The sequence below is a fragment of the Tyto alba genome, unplaced genomic scaffold (genome assembly GCF_018691265.1).
Source record: "Tyto alba isolate M040663 unplaced genomic scaffold, T.alba_DEE_v4.0 Super-Scaffold_38, whole genome shotgun sequence".
Taxonomy (NCBI): domain Eukaryota; kingdom Metazoa; phylum Chordata; class Aves; order Strigiformes; family Tytonidae; genus Tyto; species Tyto alba.
This window is the reverse complement of record NW_024881313.1, coordinates 41,692,668-41,718,640: the sequence shown is the minus strand read 5'-3', so window position 1 is coordinate 41,718,640 and position 25,973 is coordinate 41,692,668. Positions and strand designations below refer to the sequence as shown.

The 25,973-nt window shown below is 57.1% G+C and overlaps 1 protein-coding gene across 3 annotated transcripts in view; it reads right to left on the bottom strand.

Moving 5' to 3' along the window:
- Positions 1–25,973, bottom strand: part of AGAP3 (ArfGAP with GTPase domain, ankyrin repeat and PH domain 3) — a 146,935-nt gene that overhangs the window by 68,447 nt on the left and 52,515 nt on the right. For all 3 annotated transcript variants that reach the window (XM_033000364.2, XM_042801674.1, XM_042801673.1), the window contains exons 2-7: positions 24,705–24,763; positions 18,667–18,754; positions 18,386–18,471; positions 17,923–18,064; positions 15,870–16,004; positions 9,066–9,193 (exon numbers count right to left, since the gene is read on the bottom strand). In XM_033000364.2, coding sequence (XP_032856255.2) covers positions 9,066–9,193; positions 15,870–16,004; positions 17,923–18,064; positions 18,386–18,471; positions 18,667–18,754; positions 24,705–24,763 — 638 coding nt within the window. The remainder of the gene's footprint in view (positions 1–9,065; positions 9,194–15,869; positions 16,005–17,922; positions 18,065–18,385; positions 18,472–18,666; positions 18,755–24,704; positions 24,764–25,973) is intronic.

The following is a 25,973-nucleotide window of genomic DNA, read 5'->3' as shown; positions in this document are numbered from 1 at the left end:
TGGCTGGTGGCTGGCAGCCAGGGAAACCCTTCCAGATACAGGTCTGGCGCAAAGGCACGGAGGCAGCCACGAACCACACAGCCCTGAATAGCAGCGGCTGGCTCTTCTCCGAGGGGCATGGCTGGGGACACTTCAGCGTGCTCCCTCTCCAAAACACAAGACCAGGGCAAGTATCCCTCAGCCAGTCTGCTGGGGAGAACCCTGCTCTCTATAGAGGCCATTGGACTTGAAGCTGCCAGGCATCCCAGAGACTGCCCGGCTCCAAGTCCCGCTTGGTCCACTCCTTGTCTCACAATGACAGCTACGATACCGATGGGGATGTGTGTCCCTGTGACTCGGGCATTCGCCCTTCCAGTGTCCTGAAGCATGGGATGACACAAACCAAGCTCACGCTCTATGTCAGATGCATCTCTGCTGCTGGTTTTGAGGTTCATCCAGGGTGGCACACACCTCTTGTGCCTGTGGACCACCGTGGCCTTGGCTGCAGTGGCCCATGTCTGGGAACATGTGGGACAACACGCTGTATCTTCACTAACAACTCGCTCGACTTCAGGGAGAGGGGAAGATCTAACTGTGCAGCTTGTAGACCACCCCAGCAACGCATTTCTGTCAGACAAGTAGCTCCTCACTCCCATTCTGCTCACGCAAGCTCTGCAGGCAGCGACCTGGAAATGAGCTTACAAGAGGTCCCAAGGAGCAACACCTGCACAAAAGCATTTCAGATCTGCAGCCCAGGACGTCTTACTATGACAAGGCATGTGGCAGTCTGAGCTATCTTTGGCAGTTTTGCTGATCCTTGAAGAGTATTTCAAAAATACATTGAAGAAGCTGCCCCTAGAAGGCTAGGAGAGCTCCAGCACCCCTTGCAGGGAGCAGCTCTCCTCCTCTCAGTTCACATGCTCACAGCGCAGTGACATTGGCGGCCCGGGACTCCCTCCACTCCCACCTACTGCTTAGAGCAGAAAGTGCAGGCACATGCAGGATGAGGCTCTGCGAGGAGCTCAGCAAGAAAACACCCGCGTGCACACGCCGTGCCCAGCGGGATCTGAGCCTTATTCCGAGACAAGCAGGTAAGAAACAGCGGGAGCATGAAAGAGGCTGCGTAGGCAGAGCAGCGACCACAACCCACAGCCAGGTCTCCTCGAAAGGGTGCAACTTTCACTGAAGCTATGGATCGTCTCGTCTTTGATGAGCAAAATGGAAGAAGGCACACAAAAGAGACCTTCTCTTAAGAGAGGAAAGAGCCATCCAAGAATCAGCCCAACTTTTTCTTCTGTAGGCAGAGCAAGGGACTTCTGACTGAGGGCAGCTAGGTGTGCCACAGGGAAATCCTGCTCTGGAAGGACTCCGAGATGGACTTCCCTCAGAGCCACGTTCAGGGAGCTGACAGCTGCTTCTGGGGAGTTTCAGTGCTCCTGCTTGCCAGGGCCACCCCAGGCCCCCGAGCCGCGCCGCAACAGCCTGCCTGCAGCACGGTGCTGCCTGAAGCCAGAGCAAAACACCCTTCTGCAGCAGGGAGGTGACGCCCATGGGGAGGCACGATGCCCTGACAAAAGGTCCTTGAAGGCCCAAGTCTCCAGGTGGGTCTGGAAGACCCTAGCAGCAGGCTGGAGGCAGGGCAGCACCACGGGACAGACGCTCTGCAGCCTGCCCAGCGGCGAAAGGGAGCCTCGTACCGAAGGGGACTCACCGGGCTGAGCTCCCCCCGGGCGCCAGCCTGGCAGCGCGCGCGGCTCAAACCCGGAGCTGGGGGCCAGTGGCTGCTCTGCGGCTTTCAGGAAAGCCTTGCTGTGAGCTGGCGGCCTCCCTGCCAGTACGGGCCTCAGGCTGCCCCAAGCCTGTCCGGAGACAGGAAAGCTTCTGGTGCCCTGAAACACAGAACGAGTGGGAACCTAGTCCGCTTGCACTTCTCCGCCTGTAAAAGAGACCGGGCACCCCATCCGGAGGAGTGAACATCGCCAGGAGATTCTCCGCAAGCTCTCCAGCTGATGAACCCTGTGCTGAGCGAGGGAGCTCCGCTGCCACGTTCCAGGGAAGGGGACACCACTGGGGACACAAAGCAAAGCAGTGTGCCAGCCTGCCGCTTGACTTCTGAACCTTTAACCTGCTGCAACCCGTGGATTCAGGTCTGCATGAAGAAGTGTTCTGCAAATGCTGTGATGACGGAACAGAAGCAGAAATCTAGGGCTACCAAGTCAAAGAGAATTTGCTGAGACAGCTCAAGTTTAGGATCAGGCATAACAATGCATGCACAAACAGTATTTAATTGGTGCATAATATGCGAATCATGTCAAAAAAAGAAAAAGATTCCAAGTGGGAGGGAAGAGATGGCCAATGCTGCAACACAGAGAACCTGTTACCTAGGAAGGTGAGCCAGGCAAGGCTGCCAGGAGTCCAGAAACCACTCTGGAGTAGCCTCCTGCCTAAGCTCTGCATAGTTCAGTAGCCTTGTCAGCACATTTATGAAGCTATGACTGTGGGAAGGATCCAGTTCAGAAGAGGCTGTAGAGTTTGACCTCCTGCCACAGTAGCTGGGACAAACCCTATGGATGTTAGGTGATGGACACTAAAGCTCCTAGGAAGAAATCTTGCCAAGCTGTAGTTTGTATTCTACATACTCACTGTAACCTTGTCTGTAACTTTTGCCTAGCCAGAATAATTTTCCCTAGCCCGTAAGTTTCCCTAGTGTTGGAGACAAGGCAAGGTTAGGGTCCTTCTTGAGCAACAAAGGACAGAAGCATTTGAACCTGTTGGTGTTCCAGACACCCAAACCTCAAGAAAGGTACCGGGGCTGAAGGGTGTCTCACACCTACTTACAAAGGTAACTGTGAGGGCTGGTACCATCCTGTGAGTTTGGGGGCAGAGGAGAAATTCCCCCAAAGGCAGACAGCAGTGCTCCCTCCAGCTACACGGGCAACCCTGAGCCACCGTGCTGCTCAGCTGAGGCAGACTGCTCCCAGACTTCAGCAGGGATCCAGAAAAAATCACGGGGATGGGGGAGAACCCTGACAAGGTGACAAGTCTGGGCAAATGCCTCATTTTCGCTCCTGGCTGATCCACCTCAACAACCACCCGTGGTCGCTATCGAGATCTAAGAACGCAAAGGAAGCTGAAAACACACGCGGGACAAATCCTTCCCATTAGTGCTTAACGAGTGAATAACATGAACTTCAAGGAATACTGATAGTGCCACAGGGTGCCTGAGCAGGGAGGAACTCAGCTGAAGTTAAGATGTAGTAACTCCTAGCATAAGAAGGCATGAGGCGGAACAGGGAGTGAAATTTGGGAAGAGCTCTGAACGGAAGAGTACAAACGAACAGCAGCCACCGACTCAGCACCTGCGCCGGAACAGGGAAGAAGCCAGAGGAGCATACGGACCATGAGACGGTGGGCATCGCGAGCCGAGCGGGCCACGGGCTCCCACGAGGAAATGCGAACGCCCGATGCTCCAGCCGCCGAGACACACGCGCTGCCTGCGCTCTGCTGAAACGTGCTGCGACAGGCAGGGAAGCGCTCGGCATCGGGCACAGCTGAGCTGCAGCTCGTGTTTCATTTCACTTGCAAACTTTTAATTTTCCACCCCTTTCATCTACTCTCCTACTAAATGCACTTCCTGGTGTGACCGAAGAGCCCGCGCAGGACTGCAGACCAGGGCCGTGGCCACCAGGGCTGCCCTGCGCCGGGAGGGCAGGCGAGCAGGGCCGGGCACACCCGGGCACCCCGGCAGCGTGTCGGGGCTGGCACCGGCTCCCAGGGCCCCGGGGACTAGGCAGTTCACTCCACCAGCCTGCCGGGCTCCGTGCGGGGTGCCTGCGTTACCTCCTGCCAGCTGCTGGGAACGAGTTCCCTGGCAGAAAGACAGAGCTTCCATCCCACAGCAAACAGGCCACGGTGACTCATCCCACAGCCTGGGGTACTCCTAAAGGCATCTCAGAGTGCCTGAAGAAAAATGGAGAAAGGGGTAGCAACAGTAAGGAAATCAGGTGGAATAACTGCAAGCACCCACTGGCCCAAGAAACTCCCACGCACACCCTGCAGGCAAGGGACAGGCAGCTGCCGGGAGGGAGCAGGGTGGAAGTCAAGGCCAAGCCAAGGAACGGGGCTCCCAAACCCATCTAACTTGCTCGCCCGGTGACGGGCACGGGCAGGACACGGGCCGGGACGGGAGAGCCTGAACCAACAGGCAAGCAAGAGCTTTCCTTGGGGGCCGCAGGGTCCTGGGGGACCCGAGGTGTCTGTTCAAATGGGTGCAGATCCCCATCTCACGAGCCGCTGTGAAGGCCCAAGGGACAGACCTGGCATCCCCCTGGGAGCGTGCAGGACTCCCGGGGCTGGCCCTGGCTCCTGCCACGCCAGAGGACCAGGGAGATGCTGAACACATTACCCAGGGTCACAGACCTGATGAGCACATCTGGTGCACCCGTGAGTGCTGGTGGAAAACCCTGACCGCAGCTGACCTGCTACTACAGCTCCGCTCCTCTCCACCTTGATGGAAGCAGTGTCCTCTGAGGTGCCAGGCACCACTGCGGAATAAAAGCAAAAAACCCCAAAACTGCCAAAGACAGAAATGAAACCCAGGCCTTCGGCTGCTTCAAGAACTGTTTCATAAAGAGGATCATCCACTGTGTAAGGACACCAAAGCACCTCACACAGCACCACTGTCCCAGAGCCTTGCCAATTCATGAACTGGGCACAATCATGGAAGTTTGGCAACCAGCCACCGCCTCACACCAGGAGAATAAAGTCCTCCGGACAGACCGGTGACAAAATCACAGGGTCTTCTGGGGTCCCTCCTCTCCCAGTAATTGCAATGGACTGGCTAGACTGTGAGGAGACTGGATGAGCAGTGGCCATTTCCAAAAAAGTTAGTTTGGCTCAACTAGTATCATCACGTTACTTCCAGAAAAGATGTCCCCAGGACTAGGATGAGAGGCAGGGCTGGCTCCCAGCTCCTGCCAACCATAAGCAACCCTTTGTGGGGACCACTTGTTCCTGTTTCCAGAAGACAAGCGCCTTCTTCCCCGACAGGTCCAGAAGACAGAGCTGTTCCTGCCCCCACGGGTCAGGAGAGCAGGCACCGAGCTGAACATCCTTCTCATCTCAGACGGCACCACCATCTCGGGGCACAAAGCTATGACGGGAAGCAGACCTCAGCCCTAGCCACTGGCAGAAGGGAAGAGGGACGACTCGGGGAGAAGGGACTGCTGGTGCTAACAGCCCTCAGAAAGGCAGCCTGCTAAGGGGAACAAAATGCTGCCTGAGATGCGGTAACTGCCTGGAAGGGACAGGGCATTGCTGCCATCACACACGGCCAGCAGCTGCAGGCAGCACCTCTCGACACCCAAAACCAAGCCCTGCAAGGACAGAGCAGTGTACGGGCTCCCAGGGGCTCCTCCTGACCACCCACTCAAGATACAGATTCCAGTCCCGCTGCTCCTACAAGCAGTACTGAGAAGAAAGAGAGATCCTTCTGTCCCAGAGTGTGTGTCTCGCCTGCGTACACCAATGCCCAGCTGCGGTACAAGGCAAACAAAAGCTCCTTAATGTATTCTTTGTCTGGCTTCTCTCCACCTCATCTTCACGTTAAATCCTGTGTTCCTGAACCCTTCCTTGAGATCCTTTTCCCTGGGCCAGTTCCTGCTCTCTTACCTGCAAAACCTTGGTGAGAGCCCCATACCCCCAGGTAGAGAAAGGCAGAACACGGCACTACTCTGCAGAGACCTTGTCACTCTCTTGTTTGTCCTTCCTGACAGCGCACGGTCCGTCCGTCCCCTCCCAAAGCTGCCCCGCTGGGTACCTCAGTGCCAGGAGCAGAGGACACCTCCCAGGAGTGAGGCCACCATCACCCAGCCCCAGGAGAGGCTCCGGCACTTCTGCAGCCCAGGCCTGGAGAGCAGCACCCAGCAGGACCCCGGAGCTGTCTGCCCCAGCTCTGTCCTGTGCTAGAGAAGCTGCTCGTGCTGCAGACCGTGCCCTCTGGTGCGGCACCGCCAGTCCAGCGCGCTCCTGAGCAGCGATTCGGGGCTCTGGCACGTCCCTGCTGCAACAGCCGCCTGGTCACTGCGCTCTCCCTTGCACGAGTGTCCTCCCGCACGGCAGCAAGCCCATACACACCAGTGCGTGGGCTGCTCTGGCCAGGTCCGTGTTAGAAACACCAGCTATCAGGGAACTTGTGTTTCTCAAAGCCAGTTGGATTTTCTCTGAGGACAGCAGGGAGCAGTTCCAGAACTTCATTCCTGAGCCCAAGCGAGAACAGGGAAATACTTCACAGCATTTTATGATCGCTCACCAGTTCCATTACTTCACACTCTATTTTTAGGAAAAGTGCTTTTTGTAATAGAAGAGAGATGTGTAAACACCACAGAAAAGATTACTGCAGCAGGCCACTTTTGGGAACCAAAAGGATTTGTGGTTGAGCCACGGAAGACCCAGGGAACAGAAATTTAACTTTGACCCTCGCTGTGACCTCCAGGTTTGCTGAGCACAGGAGGGACACAGCATCAGGCAGGCACAGAGCATGTACGGGGGAGGGAGGAAGCTCCAGAAGGACATGGCCTATCATTACCGCTGACACTGCTACAACTCGGGCAATCAATAAGTATTTCTTGCTTAGAAAGGCCTCACAGTTAGCTGCAATTTCCTGTTAGCTGCATGCTGCATTACTTCCCTTTAACAGCTCGGGTTTCCCACCAGAACTACCTAGGTCCCTCCAGCAAAGCCCCAGGAGCACAGCAAGGTACTGAGAGTAAAGGTCCTGCCTCAGAGCCGCGGAGCCAGCATTCACCTCTACACAGCCATCGTCTGCAACCTGGGCTGAGAGGTACTCTGCAGGAAGGAAAGGAAAATAGGGAGGTTTCTGAGCAAAAACTTCTAACGAAGCTCATGACACACAATTAGAAACCTCTTCTGATGCCCAAACTTCGCTTCTCCATGGCCAGCCTTAAACCCACCCCTTTTGTTCTAGCACTTTCTTTTCTTAAAAGGTTCTTTCCTTTCACAGCTGTGTATTCCAGAGGTCAGGTTTGGTCCATTCCAGCCTTCATTTTCCTCAGCTAAACAAGCAAAGTGCTTAACTTCCTCTTGCGTTAGGGTCTCTTCTCCCTGCCACTTACTTTTTGCTGTTCCTACACCAGTTTCAGTGCGTACTTGCTTACATGAGCAACTGCAGTCAGACCGAGGAGTCCGGTATCCCCGCGCCCCTCACACAGGGAGCACATTTTTAGCTTCACTACAGACATGTTGCCCGGCAGAGCAAGTGCCATTAGTACATATTTGTTAGGACCCTTTTCTCATACTTTCGACATCAGACTGCCTCTCCTTTCCAACCAGTCTCTGACTGTTTATAATTTGTCTGCCAATAAAATCCTTCCATTACCAGATACGCTCAAATCTGCATTTTTCCTGGACTTTGCTCTCCACCTTGGATGCCTCCTATTAAACTTCTCAAAAAGTACCCACACTCAGACATATTGCATGGCACGGTATGGCTGTGTATGTTTTGCAAGCAGCTATGCTCACTCTGCTCGTATCCCAAGCTTGCTGGACACAAGCAAGCTCTGCTCAGAAAGCGACACAGCTTCCTCAGGCAGCTCTGGCTGTCAGCAGGGCTTAGCCTGCTCGCTTGCACACAGAGACTTCAGCTGCCCTTGCTGGTGTCCAGGTGACCTGAAGCAACCAGGAAGCTGGCACAGGTCTCTGCAAAAATCTGTACACACCTACTCGCAGTCCAGTTTTAGAAGCCTATACAGTCAGGTATAAACTTCATGTAGGCATTTAAAAACTCTTTATGTACGGGTCCAACCAGTGGCTGCAGACACTGCTCAGGTTTGCACAGGAACAATCTCCCCTGTAGTGGTGTACCAGAAATGCCCCCAGGGCTTACGAGGCTCGGATACACCCTAAGGTTCAAAGCCAATCCCCCTTACGGAAAAAGGTGTCAAGTCTGGCAGAATTTGTTTTGCTAAAGTTGCTTCACATTTTATTCAGTTCCACATGCTCCTCTGAGTCCTTAGCTACTCTTTTCCTCAAAAACCGTTTCAAGCACTGCTCGCTGCTGAGGCAGCTGAGGGGCTCTCAGCTGCTCTGGTGTAGCTGTATCCCATCTTCCGTAAACCCAGCTGCTACACTTGCTGTTCCTCAGTCTGACAGCACTGTGCCAGACAGACAGATTTCCTGAAGTCCTTGCTTCAGATCCTGCGATTTCATATGCCAGTTGCTTCAGAGCTGGAATCTGTTGGCTTGACTGCCCCTGAGGAGCAACAGGGCCCAGCATCTCACCTTCCTCATCAGAGAGCCAGCTCAGCGTTTATGTGGGTGCGGCAAACGGCAGCAAAGCCCGAATGCAACGAGGCACCTGCCCAAAGGATCTCCTTCACCAGCCACTCACCGCAGCAGCCTGTTTGGTTTCTGACCTGCCCCTCCTGCCTCAGCTCTGCTCCTCCAGAGTCACAAACACCTCTGGCTTCACCAAACTCCCAGCATGGAGACCTTGTCAGTCCCTGCCAAGCTAACGCTGTGCCAAAGAACAGCACAGAGCCCTTCCTCTGGCACAGGGGAGGAGAACCTCCTTCTCTTCTGTGCTACTCCTTCAATTCCCCACTGAATTCGCCCCTCCACAAACACATCCCCTAAGAAGCCCACCTGTACATGCATCGAAGACCACCAGCTTCCCAGCTCCCGGGGGAGCAGGACTGTGGGCAGCTCACCTGGCTGGCCGGGGCAGCCAGACCAAGGGCCCTTTCGCAGACCCTCTGCTCTGCCCAGGAGCTTCCCCGCAGACCGCTCGTGGCTCTGCCGCCAGCGTCTGTAGAAGCAGGCCCCAATTTCTGCCGACCAGGAGCCAGACCCAACGGTTTCGACACAAAGCTTGACCTCAGGGCAAGCATCAAGCTGTTCTGGGCTACGGACAGAAGTGCCAGAGTGACAGCCGCTCTGTTCTTCCCAAGCGCTCCTGCAGGGCTGCAGTGTGAGTCTAAGGCTAGGCTAGACCCGCTGTGTGTCGAGTGAACTGATGGGGTGTGGAGAAGCGTGTGGGGTCCCTGGCTGTCCCTGTTCCCGTTTCCCACCTGGTTGATGTGAACAGAAGGAATGGAGGCCGCAGAGACAGACGAATGGCTGGGTGAGTTGGGCAGGGACTTGCAGGGGCCGATGGAAAGCTGCTGTTTCTTCCGTAGCGCCACCACCTTCTGAGCCACTGGAAGAAGGGAGAGAGGGACATGGTCAAAGTCCAGAAAGCAACTTTCTTCACCCGTGGATTTCTGGAGGGCTTCAGCGAGACCCAAACCCTTTCTCTGACTGATGCCAGCGGCTGGGGCTCAAACTGCCCCTGTGTCAACAGGAAGGATTTCTGCAGAACACCCAACCCCGCCATCCCCACTGCAATCCCACGCCAGGGCTAGCGCTCGCCTGTGGCTCTTCCAGCGGGCAGCGGGGCAGGCTTCCCACGCTGGTCACGCTGGGTCCCCAAAGGCCACCTGCTCTCTTGGGCCTCGCGGAGAGCAGTGACTTCATGTGGACACCAAGGAGCCACCCAGAGCCTTGGGCTGCTGCAGAAGAATCCCCGGGCAGCCAGAGTCACTTCTTGGTCACCCCCTCACAGCAGCTACAGGAGCTACAAACTGAATAGGCTGGGCAATGCCACCTCCATCAGTCTGGGCCCTTGCGACCTTCATGGTCTCCAGGTGTTAGAAAAACGAACGTGAGGAACAACCCCCCCAGTTCCTGCGACTTCACTGCCTGATGCCAACAGCACAAAATTGCATTTCAACCATTCCCAATCTCCTACCTTTTCTGGAAATAAACATCTTGACCACAGAGCATGACAGCAAACAAGCTGAGCTGTTGGGGAATACAGAACACATCGCCATTCCCCGCTTTCTCTTGCACACGGGCCAGGTACACCCACCGTCACAGGAGAAACCTTTCAAATGAGCACGACTGAAGGCATTGGGACCATCACACACCCAACCCGGCATGCCTCTTTAGCGTGAACCGTTGCAACAAAGGAGCTGCCACATTCCCTCTCCAGAAAGATAAACGTTGCACCACACACGCGGTGTGACTGAACCCATTTGGAAAAGTCAGATGGGGACATACACTGCAAAATCCTGCCACCTCACAGCTGCAGTGCCATGTCCCGCACAGACAAAGGCTATTGGGCAACTGCTGCTGCCTGCTCGTCTGATAAAGCTGGGAGCCTGTCCAGACTCCCAAGCTAAATATTAAACCCACGAACAGCAGGAACCCCTCCTACACCCACCAAACTGACCACACTAACCTGCTGTTTCTTCCTGCTCTCCTCCCCTCCACCCTCCCCGCCGGCCAGCTTCATCCACTGCTCGTCGTGTGAACCACCTCTCCTTCAAACACTGGCCAGGCACATTGAGAGCTCAGGCACCCCAGGGGCCAGAAAGGGTTCAGAAAATCTCCTCAGCAATTGCTGTCCTGGGCAAAAGAGCCTGGCAGAGGCTCTGCCTCGTCACTCACCCTGTACCATTATGGGCAAGAACTGGATTAATCATGAGACCAGCAAGACCACAGTGGTGGTGATAAAATCGCACCAACCCTTAACTGAGGCATCTTGAGGTGGCCTTCACATTTCTGCTTGCCAGGCAGAGGTTCTTCCACTTCTTGAACATCAGCCAGGCTTTTTCAAGGATAATTTCTGTCATCCCTTAAAGCCAGTCTCTGGGATCACTTGCTGTCCTGGGTTTGAGTGAGTGGTGGGGTTTTCTGGTAGCAGGGGAGGGGGCTATCACGAGTTCTTTGGTTGCTACATGCGGCTCTATGATACACAACCAAGGAGCCCTGCCCTGCCCACAGAACCTCTGTCCAGATACATTGCTTGGCATCTGTTTGCCAAATGCCACGTGGGGTGGCACCCTATGGAGTGGCACACCTTGCACACCGCCCCGTGCCTAAACTCTTGGCCTCTCCGCTGAAATGCTCCTGCCAAACCCTTCCTCAGAAGTATCACTCACTGTCCTGGAAGACATGGCAATGCTGTTGATCACCCCGACAGCCAGGAACAAACAAACTCACTCCTCCTGAGCAGGAGGAGGGACACCCGCTGCTCAGCTGTTGCACTCAGGATGCAGAAACCCAAGCCACCCCCCAGGCAGCAGAGCCAGAACCAGCCTCGGGCTGTCAAGTTGAAGTCCAAGTTCGCAGCCCTGCGGCTGAGGGGGCATGATGGAGAGCAGCAATGCCTCCAGCATGCCTGCAGCAGGTTCTGGTGGGCCACGGGAGAAGGCTGCCTCGCACCACTGGCTGGCCCCTGCGACAGCGCGGGCCAGGGGGAGGAGAGGAGAGGAGAGAGGAGCCCTCGCCCGGGTCTTGCTGCAGAGCTGAAGCCACCCCCAGCACAGGCAGCACGGCTGCTGTCCCTCCTGTCCCCTTCCAGGATCGGGCCTGGGTCACTTTTCCTTTTCAGGAACAAACGCCACGATAATCACTGCCAAGGGGCTCTCGACAATTTGCTCTCTAACCTCTGCCTGGTATAGAAATATTCTGGAAAAGGCATCCCCACACTGATGGCTCCTTGTAATTGTCCTGCCATCCTCTAAACTCTAGATTTCTGCATACAGGAGCCCTGTGAGGGAAATTTTGAGAAGAAAGCCCTTTAACTGTACCTCTCCAAAGCCAAGAAGTCAGAAAGCAAGGTCAGTACTAGCCTCCCACCTCGCCGGGAGCTCTGCCGGGAGTGGGGGGAGCACACAAACCCCCCGCTCAGGGTGGGCTCCACCCTTGGAGAGGTTCTGAATCTGCAGCTGGTGTCTGCCGGGCACTGGACACTGCAGCACACAGCCCAGCCTGTGTCACTCTTCCTGCTTGTGCCAGAGTCATCTCCTCACACTGTGTGAAACCACAGACAGACTGTCCCATCTTTTCACGGAAGCAGTTGCTGTGACAGCATCTGGTGCTGGAAGCAACTTGGAAAGGATGAGAGGAGCACTGCTCCCACACAGCAAACAGTGTTTCCAGGGGGACTTTTGCCAAGCCCCACATGAGGAACCAGCAAAGAGGAAGTCACTCCTTTTTGGCATGCCATGCATCCCCTTCGCAGTGACCTTCAGAAGCCTGGCAGCCCGGAAAAAGCCTTCACCACTCCAAAAGATTCAACACAATTACGGTTAGACCCTGTAATGCATGTGGTCTGGACCCCTGCAGAACACAACCACAAACTTAACTTCAGAACAAATACCCAGGAACTGCTCTAGGCATGGGAGGAAGGGGCTCTGCTGCACCTGCCTCAGCAGGAAGGAGGGCACCTCTACAGCTGGAGCCACCCAGTTCTTGGAGAACCTCTGAACAGTTGGTGGACATGAAGATCTGAGGTTCTCCTTCTCGCAGCTTCCCCCACGCACAACAGCACCACGTGCAGACCGTGGGGCATTTGCAGAGACAGCAGCTTGGTTAGGAAGAGTACTAGCCTCAGCCTTCAACTGAATACCAAGAGGTGGGATGGTCACTCCCTCAAGCTGTCACGCTAGACCAGCACGACATTAACCTGCTGTCCAAAAAGGTCAGTGATTGCTTGTTGTTAGACAAGACAGCGGCACAGAAGGGCTCTGTGGGAACAGAGGTGCAGCATATGCTCTGCACAGCACGGACAAGCAAGCAAACCTTTGCAATAAGAGCAAGGACCACAGCTTAGCAAAGTCTTCTTGTTGCTGCTATGGAAAACTGACATCTTCCCCTGCCTGGTCCGGGTCGAGCAACTCGTCTCGCAGAAACCACGCAAAGATCAGGTCTGGCTGGCTGGCAACCGAATCTCCACGCGGGACAAGCGCCTCACACAGTCCACGACTGCCAGCACTCCACCTGGTCCCAAAACAGATGCACAAGGACCCACCGGTGCTCCCTGGGCAAAGCCGCTTACCCACTCTGAAAACACCTCACCTTGCCAGGTGAGCATCACCAGAAACTGGGCCCTGGCAGTCCCTGTTCTGAGGTGCCAGTGACATCTGGGGCCGAGGTGCTGGCTGCGCTGGGCTCAGCTCCACACCAGCACCTCCTGCCCGGCTCCCTCCCTCCTACGGCTGCGCTCAGGAGCGTCTGGGCAGGGGAGAGCGCTGCCCACCGGGGATTTACTCCAGATCCCCTATGAGATGGTGCGTCCCTCTGCTCCATTTGCAACCCCCGATTATCACACCGCTTTCCCCAGAGCCCCGAGCAGCCCACTCGGCAAGGGCACAGACACCGGCGAAACCGCGCTGGCAGGCAGGCGGCACGGCCCGCAGGCAGCCCGCTGCAGGAACCGCAGCAGCACAGGCAGCTCCCGCCTGCCCAGCCTCAGAGGCCCGGGGGATCTCTCCCTTCTCCGGGCTGACCTTTGTATCCTGCCGGCCATTAAACTTCACGTAGCCCACGCGGCACCAGCCACCCGCGCACACAGCGAGCCTCTCCCACAGAGGGATGTCGTATGGATTCAGAGAAAGTACAAGAGATGCAGAATACAGCACTTCCCGCTGCATTTTTTCCAACAGCTAATGGAAAGAGGGGCTATTAATAACAAGAAGTAACGATTCTTTAAAATTTTAATCAGACTGACTTTGGCTTCTAGCATTAACTCTCTGCTAGCCTGCAAAGTCTCAGTATCTGTGATTTTCTCCCCATGTAGGCAGGTACGTAGATACTCTTATACTGTAGTCAGGTGACCTCTCAATCATCTTTTTGACTTATTGAATGGATAATCTCTTTCAGTGTCTCACTATCAGGTATTTTTTCCAGCTTTTGATCGAGTTTTGTAGTTTTGGGTTTTTTTTTTTTCAAATTTTCTCAGCTTCTCTGTCTCCTTTAGAAGTGCTGACACTCACGTTCGACAACACTCCAGCAACGGTCCTCCTGCTGCCCTCTGCGGAGGCAAGAATCTGTCCAGACTTCCACTCAGTGCTCCCCTGCCTACTCAGCCCTCGCTCCATACAGCATCAGCATCTGCCCAGACTGACATCGGGTTTGTTTGAATAGCCTCCGACTACCACACTCCTTGGGGTCTTCAGGATTTCCTCAGCCTCTCTGCTCCTCATGTGGACAAACCTGCTCCCTTGCCTCCTTCCCAGCCACCAGTACCGTGAGCAAGTCCTGACAAAAGATGAAGCACAGCACTTTGCAGCCGCTCACTCCTGAGCCTTCAAGCCGCAGCTCAAGATCTCCCACATCGCACTGCTTAAAGTTGTGTTCTCTACGCTCCCAGGGTCAACACAGAATAAAAATAACCCCAGCGCACAGTTCATTCTACCTTGAGATAAAAAAGCACAAGAAGCAGCCTAACAAACAGCAGCACCTAATCCTGCAGTGCCTTCCCCAGCCCCTTCCCAAACCCATCGGCTGCTATTCCTCACTGTACTGCCCTTCCGAGAAGGGACACAACAGAATCCATTTGAAGGAATAAGCTGAACACCCAGTGCCAAATGCTTTCCAGGAGCCAGGATCAGCTGTGCACACAGCCCACCAGCTGTTGCTCTCCCCAGACTTGCTCTGCAAACCACTGAGCTGGTTCAGCTGATCCTCCCCTTCCAGGTCTGCTGCAGTATTCACTATCCTCAACTATTCCCAGCTGTTCCTTCCCACCGTCACTCATGAGGAGGAGGCAGAAGGGGAGACTTACAAGCAGCCTGCCCAGCAGAGTTGCTCCAGCTTCCCTGGGAGTATCAAACCAGTACAGAGGCTGCTGGATGCTGAGGGATTCCCTGCCAGGGCCCAGGTGGGACACTCTGAAAGGTCGCTCTCCAGGATGGCTTCTCAGACCATCTCAGAGGCGGAGCGGCAGCAGGGGAGGGGAACATCCTACATGCTGCTGCATCAGAAAAGCAGCACTGTGACTATGATCCTCAGACCTGCAACAGGAGATGACTGGAAGGTCACAGACTTTTGCAGAGGAAGGAGGATCATCAGCTCCAGCTCAGAGGATGAAGGAGGCGCCTGAAGCCAATGACAAGCTCAGTCCTGTGTCTTGCCCTCAGCCTATCTTGCTGTGCTGCAATGAACCAAGCTCGATTTTTACCTTCAGGCAGTCCTGCTGCACTATGATTTCCAAATTTTCTCCCGTGCACCTGTTCCACCTGCAAACACCAACAGCACAGCTATCCTTCTCTCCAAAAGAAAGTGTCCTGCCTGCCCGGCCGCTCGCCGCCGCACAGACCCTTTCCCACGCACTGAACACAGATCCCCTGCTGCACTCCAGAAGACGACAGAAAGGGGACAGGGGAATATGCAGTCCCTTTACAGGAGAGGGTCCCAGTTTATTTAAGCAAACTGCAAACTCCTAGGACGTGGTGTAGGTTCCCTCTCCCTGCCACGCAGACCCCTCTCCAAGTCTAAGCAGAAATGCTCTCCCACACGCTGCTCCCACGAGGAACAGCTGCCCCATCTGGCTGTTCAGCTGCTGCTCCCCTACCTCTATCACCCAAAGGTTCTGCCGTACTTCTCCCTCTCCTCCACGACAGGTAAGCAAAACGCTCTCTGCAGCACCACAAGTCCTCTGTAGGCTCATGCAGCTGCTGTGCTGTACAGGCCCCCCACAGGGATGCAGCCGTCCCCTGCAGCCTCTCTGTGCTCAGGAACACGCGGCTACCCAGCAGGCAGCCCCCGCAAGGAAGGCAGGAGGAAGGTGCTGCCCAGCCCTGCTCCACAGTCCCCCTCACACATCCACCTGCAGTCCACCTACGCGTCACCCGCAGGAATCCTTCCACGCCAGACCAGCTCTGCGTGTGTGAAGCCACGGCACACAAACGAGCGCCCAACTCCCGTGGCCTCACGGCATCACGCCGTTCTAACTGAGAGCCAGCAGCCCAGGCAGTGTGAGCCCCCTCTGCGGCACGGGGCTGGGGCCCTGGCTTGCCCGCACGCCCCCCACCAGCTGCAGTTACCATCCTGGAAGACTCTCTCCACGTTCAGTCCGTAGGTGGCACAGGTCTCGTAGTACGTGCAGCGCTTCAAATCATTGGAAAGCTTCCGTGCCCGAGAATCGTCAATGACCCGGGGGTTTGTGGCGCTGATGGCATCTGGAAACCAAAAGGAGAGACGGTTAGAACACAAGCACCCGTGTCCCACGTAGCCACAGGTCCCAGAGCACACTCCCGGCCTCCCTCCCTCCCTCCTTCCCTTCGTGTACCGAGATACCCGCCTTCATAGTACACCCCCTATCCTATAAACGCCTTAGATAACCCAGCCCCACATTTGTAGAAAAATGGATTTGTTAATTGAACCTTATTCAACTCTCCTAACCATACAGCCACAGATGTTTCTGAAGACAGAGGGCAGAAACCAGTGGGAGGTGTGGCTGGCAGGGCAAGGCAGCCTCAGTTGCAAAGTAAAATGGATTTGCCAGTCTCAGTTGGTTTAGGTCTCACAGCCATACCCTACATATTAAAGAATCAAAAGGAAGAAATCATCCTCAGTTAATTGGGAGAGGCAGCTCTGCTACAGTGTACTCACCGTTGAGGCCTTGGTGGACAACACTAAAAAAGAGGCTTAATTTGCATCCCAGATGGCTGCCTTCCCACAAGGAATCAGATTCCTCGAAAACATGCCAGAGACAAGCAGGGGCTGTAAATGAACCTCCTCAAGAGTCAGAGCAGTACTGGACCCACACTGTAAAGAAGTCCCCCTCCAACTCTCCAGCGGGCTGTGTGAGAGCACCAAGGCTGGGACCTCACCTGGCTCGGGGATAACAACGACCACCAACTGCTCTGCCACTCTCCCCGGCTCCTGAGCCCCCCCAGCACATGCCTGCAACCCCAGCCCGGTCCTGAACCAAGATCGCTCAGCCCCAACATTAATTCCACAATCTTTAAATATCCAAAGTTTAACAACTTTGTTCTACTCTTAATCTGGGGTCCAGAGCAGACACCCCTGCGACTCCGCTCCCACTGCCACTGCCTGCCTTCCCAGCCTCCGAGTTTTTCCTTGGCCAGGAACGGGTTTACTGCTCAGAAACTGGGTCCTGGCAAGACATTTTTTCCTCGCTTCCTTTATCCCCTGCTCCTGCTCTCTGCTGTCACCCTTACAGCCAGACAACTTCTGCAGCCCCTGGCTCCCTCCTGCCTGTGCTTTTCCATCTACAGGCAGGAAGGACACTCGTTTCGGAAGAGCAGAGCTTGGACACCTGAAACACTGCCCTCCTTGCTGCTCCTCCCTGGGCACCCACGGCAAGGCTTTCAAAGGCCAGGCTGCCTCCGGCACATGCTGGGCCAGGCAGGAATCCTGCCCAAGGGCTGCCCCGTCTCCTGGCAGTCCTTCTCCACCAGCAGCAACTCACCCAGGCACACCTGGGGTGCCCAGCCAGGGCTCTGGGCACCGCGTCTCCCGTCTGCTCTGCTGCCCGCACCCACCGGCAGCCTCAGCTGTGGTTTCCTGACAGTTCCCTTACAGTCCCCAGCAGGGCTGGGCACTGGGACGGGGAGAGGAGGGGGATGGCAGTTCTGGGTTGCTGCTGCTCTTCCCCATGTGCGCTGGCAGCACCTCAGGGCAGATGGTGCTCGACAGCTCAGGCCTCTTCTTGGGGTGCTGAAAGCAAGTTGCCATCCCCCCAAAACCTTGCCTGCTGCAGCTCGCCCCCAGAGGACGAAGGGCAATGGACCAGCAGAAAACCCTCCCACCCCCAGGCCCTGACTCCTGCCTGCACCCGAACCGAGGAAGGCAACTCCAGCAGGTTTGGGCATTTCGAAGAGGAAAGCAGCTCTGTGAAGTAAGGCAGCTCTCTGCAGGAAAGCTGCGATGGCCTGAGAAGGCATTACTCAGCTGCTCCAGAGCCCCAGGCTAGGAGCCTCAGCGTCACTCAGTCCCACGTACAGACTGGGATTCCCCAGCACGCTCGCAGGGCTGGCACCCCGCGCTCTCTTGCCCGTGTGGACACGTCACCAGTGCTCCTAAGCGGGGCAGGGAGGACGTGGGGAGGAAGCCCGGGCACCCCGCTCTCACCCTGCGTGCCCACCAGCACCATCGGCACCTCCGCTGTGTTCCGGTAGCTGCAGAGCCGCAGGTAGTAGTTGTAGACCGTCTGGAAGCTGATCTCATCCTCCAGGCTGAAGACAAACACCACAGCATCGACCCAGGCAGCAAACTGAGGGAGACACATCAGCCGTTACAGCCCAGACAAGCGTCCCGGAGCCCCGTGCCCAGAGCTGCCAGCAAGGGCAGCCCCACAGCAGGGCTCAGCCGAGCGCACGCCCCCGGCCCCGCGGCACAAGCCCCCCGGCACCGTGGGGAGGCTCTGGGGTCCACAGTCACCACAGGGGTAGCCCCTCCTCAGGCGTCGCAGTCCTCATGTTCTCCCACGACTGGGCTCCCAAGGGGCGGCCGGGTAGGGTCCCTCCCCAGGAGCCCTCCAACCCCTCTGGCAGGACGGGGTGGGAAGGGATCGCAGGAGGTACGGGTCTCCTACCTGGAGTTCGGGGGGGCCCCCTTCATCTCGAATCAGCAGCAAGTAACTCTGACCGTCCACTACAATCTCCTTCTTAAATCGGCCACCTTGGGAAGAGAGCAAAGCAGCAGGTCAAGCGAGCGGGGGGAGCAAGCAGAGGGAACCCCGAATGAAGGTCAGGGGAGGCTGCAGGGCCCTGCGGCAGCGGCAGACAGGGTGCAGAGACGGGGGTCACCTTCAGGGCCGGGGAGAGCAGCGAGGACCCAGACCACCCCCCAGGCGCCCTGGGAACCAGACTTTACCCTCCGGAGACTCCTCCTGCACGTAGGTGCCGGTCAGGTAGCGGTGCACAAGGGCTGACTTGCCGCTGGACAGGTTCCCCACGATGCCCTGAAACAGAGGCACACATCAGCTGCGTGCCCAGCACATCTCCCTCAACACCAGGCCACCCCTGCGAGGCGAGACCACCAGGAACCGGGCACATGCCGATGATGGGCAGAGGTGGTCATGAGAGGGCACAGGGGATGGCACAACCCAGCTGGCACGGGGGGAGAAGCCTGGAGGCAGCAACTGGTCTCCCTTGGGCAGAGAGCAGCAGGCAGTGGGGCGCAGCCGCCCAGAGGGTCTGCTGCTGCGGCAGTGCCTGTCTCCCGGCAGAGCTGGCTGCACTGCCCACACGGAGAGACACCCAGCACCAATTCTTAACCGAGCTGAAAAAATAAAGATACCTAGCACTAATTTTTAACTGGGTTGAAACACACTAGGCCAGGGGTCTGTCAGTCTGGATCGCCCCAAAAATTTCCCACAGAATGAACGTAACCGTCCCAGGGTGAGTCAGCCAGATAACTCAGTTCTTCCCAGTGTTGGCATTTTCCCAAGAGTTTAAAACACCTCCAGGGCCAAGGGGCTCGCAAGCGGCCCTCTGAGAGCAGTCTGGGGGTAAAGGGGCATCTTCTACAATCCTTGCAAAAAATTCTATCAGGCTACACCCCACAGCTATTCCCCACATCCACAGGGACAGTGCAGCTCAGCAAGCAGGCTCTTGCATCACTGAGCATCCCACCTCGCGCTCCTCCAGCCGCAGCCGCAGCATTGCTCTGGTGGAGCCGGCGTAGAAACGCCAGGGCGATGCAGAGGTGCCCCTGGCCCACGGCATCCTCCTCCCGGTGCCCCCGGCCCACGGCATCCTCCTCCTCCTCCCGGTGCCCCCGGCCCACGGCATCCTCCTCCTCCTCCCGGTGCCCCTGGCCCACGGCATCCTCCTCCTCCTCCCGGTGCCCCCGGCCTCTGGAGCGGCACTCACCCGGGAGCCAGAAGCACTGCTCCTAACTCACTGCTCACAGGCCTGCACGCCTCCGAACCCCGGCTGGCTCCTACCAGCCGGCCACCGTGCAGAGCCCCCAGAGCCGTGGTGGCCCAGCCGGGGCCGCAGCTCACCGCACCCGGGCAAAGCGAGCTCCCGCTCCTTTTCCGCAAGGCTTCCCAGAAAGCATCTAACCTACCTTTGGCTTTGGATAGTCTGACCACAGAGCTTCTGGCAGGTAACCGACTCCAGCTTCAGGGCACCCTACACCTCCTCCCGGGCCTAAACCACGCTCCCAGTGCTCCCACGAAGACATCCTGGGGGGGGGGGGGTCCGGCACACGAGCACCCGCCCATCCTGCCTGCGCGCCGAGCCCGGGCCTTCCTCCACCACCGGAGGTTCGCTCTGCCCCACTGAATACAGACTTCTTGTTGTTGTTGCTGCCCAGCATACCATCCACCCAAATGTTTTTGTTGGCATCCCCCTTCTCTGTCCCCAAGACTAGTTAGCACGGACTGTGGGGCCTTGCTGTTTCACTGGGGTTTAGGATGTCTGCTTCATCTACCAGACAGAAGCCACCAGAGACATCGCCCTGTGCAGACCTTCCAAGGGGCTGCTGCGTTTCTGGAAAATCCAACGTCACATCCCCGGCATGTCCACAGCTGCTTCACTGCAAATGTGCAGTGATACTGAAGCATTTAGCAGCGCACTGCTGACCCTGCACCCTTCCTAAACCCAGCACTGGACCAAGCCATGAGATCCGCTGGGCACGTGTGGACTACCCGCATTTGCTGGAAATACCAGAGTCCCTGTGGAGGTGCTGCACAGACCCAGTGGGTGTATTGCTGCACAGGAAGTCCCAGGCAGAAGTACAGTACACCTTTATGATGAAAATTTCCAGGAGGCACACAGCACCGAGAAGGTAACAATGTTCATGAAAACAGCACATACCCTTACGCATATGAGAGACAAAATCAAAATCCCAAATCCCATCACACGTCTCCAAGCATTGCCTGGGTGTTGGAACCGGGCGCAAGGCACGGTGCTGTCAGAGCTCTCCACTGGCCACAGGAGAACCCTCCTCCCGGGCTCCAGCAAGCCCAGCTCCCGGAAACGTGGACGTGGCACTGCCGGCTGACTCGGGGCAGCTGCGTGAGGGCCGGCTCCTTCCCGAGCGGGTGCAGCGCTCCGTGCCCTCGCCGTGTCCGCAGCCCGGACCCTGCGGGCGCCAGGGCCGAAACCTGCCGGGCGCTCAGCCCAGACCCAGCCCGGCAGCGGACACGCCGCCCCAGGAGACCCAGATCCTGCGTGTTGGGGCTGGGGGCTGCTCTCCCCGCGCCCCCAGGGCTGGCCCCAGGCACCCTCGGTGCAGCCTGCCCGTGCCAGGGGACAGGGACCATAGGCAGGTCTTGCAAACACAACCCGTGGTGACCTGTGGGCAGCGGGCTGAGGCATGGGGCAGACGTACCACGCTGCCAGCCACCGATGCTGCACCCACGCCGGACCCCCTGTGCCCACCCTGCGCCGCCGACACCGCCTGCGTGACCGTGGAGCAAAAGGAATCAAGAGCTGGCGGGCCAGCCCGGCGCTCATTCGCCGTGCTGTTTTCCAAGCTGCAGGCCTGCGGTACAGCTGCACACACAGCCCCACCAGCGCCGACAGAAGTGGGGGCATGAGGAGAGAGGAGTGGCTGGGAACATTAAAGCTGCCTCTGCCACCAAAGAGAAGCTGACGGCAGACTTCTTCCAGGCAAAGGGATGAGCCTAGTGAGTGAGTCACCACCAGGCAGGTTCTCCAGCTTTCAGCCGGGGCTCAAAAGCTCCCGCTGCACGGGGGGGGGGGGGTCCTGCCCTGGGCTACCCGCTGGCTCCCGGTGAGACGCAGCAGCCCCGCAGGCGTTCAGCCGGCAGCAGCCCGGGGGACCAGGGCGCAGGAATCCGTCCGCTCTGCCCACGGCGCACGGAGCCAGCGAGCAGCGGGACCGGGGCACCGGGAGCCCAGGACAACGTGCTCCCACGGGCATGCCCGGGCCCAGCGCGCCGCTGCCCGGTCTGCCACCCGCAGCGGTAATTACAGATCATACACAGCGCGTTTAGACAGATGAGAACATGTACCAGTCTGCAAACCTCACAGGTAACGCACACGTGCTTCTGGAGCCGAGTGATCTGTGGAGATGTACGGGCTACACGAACACCGTGGCCCGTGTTACCGACAAGGGCAAGACCCCTCTCCTCAGCCGAGCCCTCCCTGCTGCTGCCGCACATCGATGGCAGCGCGAGCAGTCGGGGATATAAAGAGGTGGAGACAGAGAAGAAACTGTGGAGACCACTGTGCAGAGTGGGAAGCTCAGCTCTGTGCCCAGGCCGGCCACAGCCCCAGTCCCTGGGGAACCCTGGCAAAACAGAGTGGCTCCCCGGGGCCGCCTGGCAGCTGGGACTCCATGCAACATCACACATGGAACACTCCAACACGACTTAGCTCTCTAAAGCTTGGATGGAGGCTGCATATACACTTTGTTTGCTTATAATGAAAATCCTGACCTATGACTTGCTGAAATACACTTCTGCTCTGTCCCATCCTCATCTGGTGTTATAAACATGCCCAAACAGAACTGACAGTCTTGAGGAACACAACCCCTTAGAGGCAGCAAACCAAAGGAAAACATGGGCAGCAAACTGAAGTAAAACGTGGTGTGTAGGCACTGTGGAAAACTCTATCTTGACACGTTGGGAGAATGAGGGAAGGCAGCCTGCCTCTGTGCTGGGCGGTGAAGGGCTGATACTGCCCAGTATCGGTTCTGGGGGACGAGTCCCTGCCACAGGCATCATCCCATGCCTCTCCCACGGGGAAGGCAAGGTTTGCAGGAGCCGCTGACTTCTCTCAGACACAGGCTCTCAGCCTGCAACAGATGGAGGAAGCTACAGGATAAAATTGAGGTGAGAAAAACTGCTGAGCGTAACTTAAATACATCAAGCTATTAAAAAAACCTTAGAGAAAGTACGCTGACCACTTGTAATGAAAATGGGAACATAAGCAGGGAAGAAAGGAATAAGATCCTGACCTCCTGCAGGAGAGGTAAGGGAAATAGTTCAGTGCCACACGAGGGCATGGGCTACAGCCAATGCTTTATGCATCATGAAACAGAAGCCCCCAGAGAGTCTGTGGGTTTCCATATGCACGGAATTATGAATTCCAGTCCCCAGGCTCCGTGTAGGTCTTCCTGGGGGACAAGGACTGGCAGATCAGAGACAGAGCGGGCCCTTCACGCAAGCCTCTCCCGTCGTAAACAGTGCGCTCTGCCATTTACCACGAGCCTGTGTTTGCCCAGCACTAGGATGTCTTTTGGTTTCAGACACGTTTTTCCCCGGGGGCACGTGGTGCACCCGGTGAAGCATCACCCGGGCAGGAGCGGCTCTGCCGCTACACAACGTCCTTCCCTTCGCAGCCGCAGAAAGAAATGCTGGACCAGCACCCCACCGGCCAGGGCTCTGCCTGCCCAAGCACAGGGTCCCCAGCCACAGTCGGCTGCCGCAGCCTAACCCCAGAGATGTGACACAAGGGGCTTCAGCCCAGCAAGGTCAGGGCTGAACCAGGTCTCTGAAAGGCCTCCAGGCTTTTAGGAAAAGCTGCATTGGCCAGGTGAAACCCCGGAGCAACACAGATCCCCAGAGGTCATGGAAAACATGGGAAAAGGATTGTGTTAATTGAGGAAGAACTAAAAGCTTTACGTTTCTTTAGCTTGCAGCACCGTTTCACAGCCCGCAGCGTGTTAAAATGTCAGAAGGCAATACACAGAATAGCTGCAAGAATATTTCTGAACAGATGCACATTTTGCAAGCCAAAGGAATGGATATTCAAAGTTTGTTTTCATTTCCACTTAACTGCAGGTAAGAAAAATGTGGCAGCATGGTCCTGGTATGTTTTGCAAAAAGGCTTCTTGTTACTCGGATTAAGATCGGAAAACATTAATCTTGAAAGGGCTGAAGGCAGACATGCCAACAGCATTCAAAGGGAGTTAAGGGCTGCCACGGGGTGCAGGAGAAGAGCAGAGCAGTGAAACAGATTGCCGAGGCCCCCGAGAACAGCCAGCCAGACACTCGGAAGCCTCTGCAGCATCCTGCCTGCCCCCACGTCCCTTCCAGCGCTCCCCCAGTGCTCGCCCGAACCAGCCCACGAGCTCATCGCCACCAGCAAGGTGGTCCCGCTCCATCCCACGCCCCAGGCACGGCTTCTGCCCCCCCTGCTCACCAGGCAGCTCGGCTCGAGCCCAACACCCTCTGCATCCTCCCACCGCTGACCTGCGCCGGCTCACAGATGGCCCCGGCAAGCAGCCACTGGGGACGGCCGGCCGTGGGAAACACCTCCCGTCCCAGGTGAGGCAGCTTGGTAACCGCGTGCCCTGGGAACGCTGCCCCAGGCTGAGAGCTGGAGGAGCTTCACCCCCTCTGCTTGGCAGAACAGAGTACCAGAGGTGAGGGTCCCATCCCACCAGCACCCCTCCACGGCATGGACACAGTGGGGCAGTGGTGTCTGGGAGGTGGCCGGTAGAGGCCAGGGAAGCACCAGGGCCCAGCTGAAGTCAGCGAAGTTCAAAGGGAGAGGCGACACCTCCCACGAAGGTCAGTCCCACGCTTGGACGGCTGCCCTGGGGGCGATGCCCGTGGATGCACGCCTGTGCCACTGCTCAGGATCTGCCCCTGCTTCTGCTACACCAGAAGGTCTAGCCCGTGCAGCAGTACCCGGTTGGGAATTATGACTGCAGTGGCCAGCAGGAAGAGGGAGGTACTCAAATATCGCCTTTTGACCTTCATATCTACGCGCTCTCCCAGACCACCACCCTCTCCCTTACGAGCATGAGCCAACAAGAAGCCCTTGCCTCCCCCCAGCATGACTGAGCCCCAGGTCCTCTCTCCCCTCCATGAGGCTGAAGCCTCTATGCATTTAAAGTCAGCCACACTGAAACAAGGGTTTTTCGTGGGGATTTGGAGAAGAGTCAGAGAACCCAGGGTATCCGAGGCACGAGCCACGAGTACTCACCACCTTCAGCTCAGGCACCGAGCGACTGAGGGTCCATTCCTGGCTGTTCACAAACGAATCTGCAGAACAGAAAGGAGAAATCATCAGGTCACCGTGGTCTCCCTCGAGATCCTAACAAGGATCCTGCCATGCTCTTCCTGCTCCCTCTGGGCAGGAGGCTCTTCCCTCCCTCCCACCTCATCGAGGGACACACAGCTGCAGGAGGTCCCACTGCTGCCCGTGCCCGGGAGGCTCTGCAGCCAGCGCTGCGGAGGGGAAGGAGCAGCCGAGCCAGGGGCAGAAAGGCAGCAGAGAGCCCACGCACCGTGGGCTGGGGACCTTCCCCCAGCCCTGCGGGACCGCAAGCAGCCCTACAGCATCCCCTTCCTCAAGGCACGTGGGACGAGGGAAGCACCAGACCAGATGCCTTTCCGGGGGGCACATGCCATAAAGGACCCCAGAACTAAGGGCACTAACAGTGAACGCAGCGCCCTGAGCCCTGCACTCGGGCTACACCACCAGCGTGTCGTGCGCAGTGCGGGTAAAGAGCTGAAGGCACGCTATAATCTGTGTTCACGATTGAAAGTGAACACAGTTCATTATGTGTACGTTATGTAATTTGCAGAACATTGTACTAGGCTTAAGAAGGTTGTAACAATCAGGCACAGCTTTGAGTGGTGCAGGAAACACCCTCTCTCCTGCCACAGAAATGACAAACACTTCATTTACATCCAAACAATCTCCAGGAGCGGGTCAAACAACAGACTTGCCAAATAAAACCAGACTCGGTGGAGGAGGAGCAAGAGCAAGAGAACACCTTGAATATCAGAAGTAGCCAGCAGCCACTCCCAACAACACTGGAGTCCTTCATTTGCCTTGGATGAGGAAGTACACCCTCCACCCAAAGCCAGATGGCTACGGCGTAGGGGGCCGAAACAAAAGAGCAGCACTTGCTCTACGTTAATAGAGTAAAAATAATAAAGGATTTTTGGAGACCGGAAACCTGTGGGAGCACTGCTTCTTCAAGGACCTGCAATAAACTTGCTGAATCCGCCGCCAGACTGCTGCAGAAATGGAAATCTCGGCCGGGTTCAAGAAGGGAAGAGGCGACTCTGCGAGACCCAGGCGCGGGCAGCGACCCAACACGAGGGCCGGGGGCCCGGGCGCTGCTCCGGCGTCACCCCCGGCCGCAGGGGAGGGCGGCCCCGGCCCCCCCGGCCCCCCCGCCGCGCCCCGGTGCGCGCCCCGGCGCTGGGCGTCTGCACCGGCACTGCCCAAACCAGCCGGGCC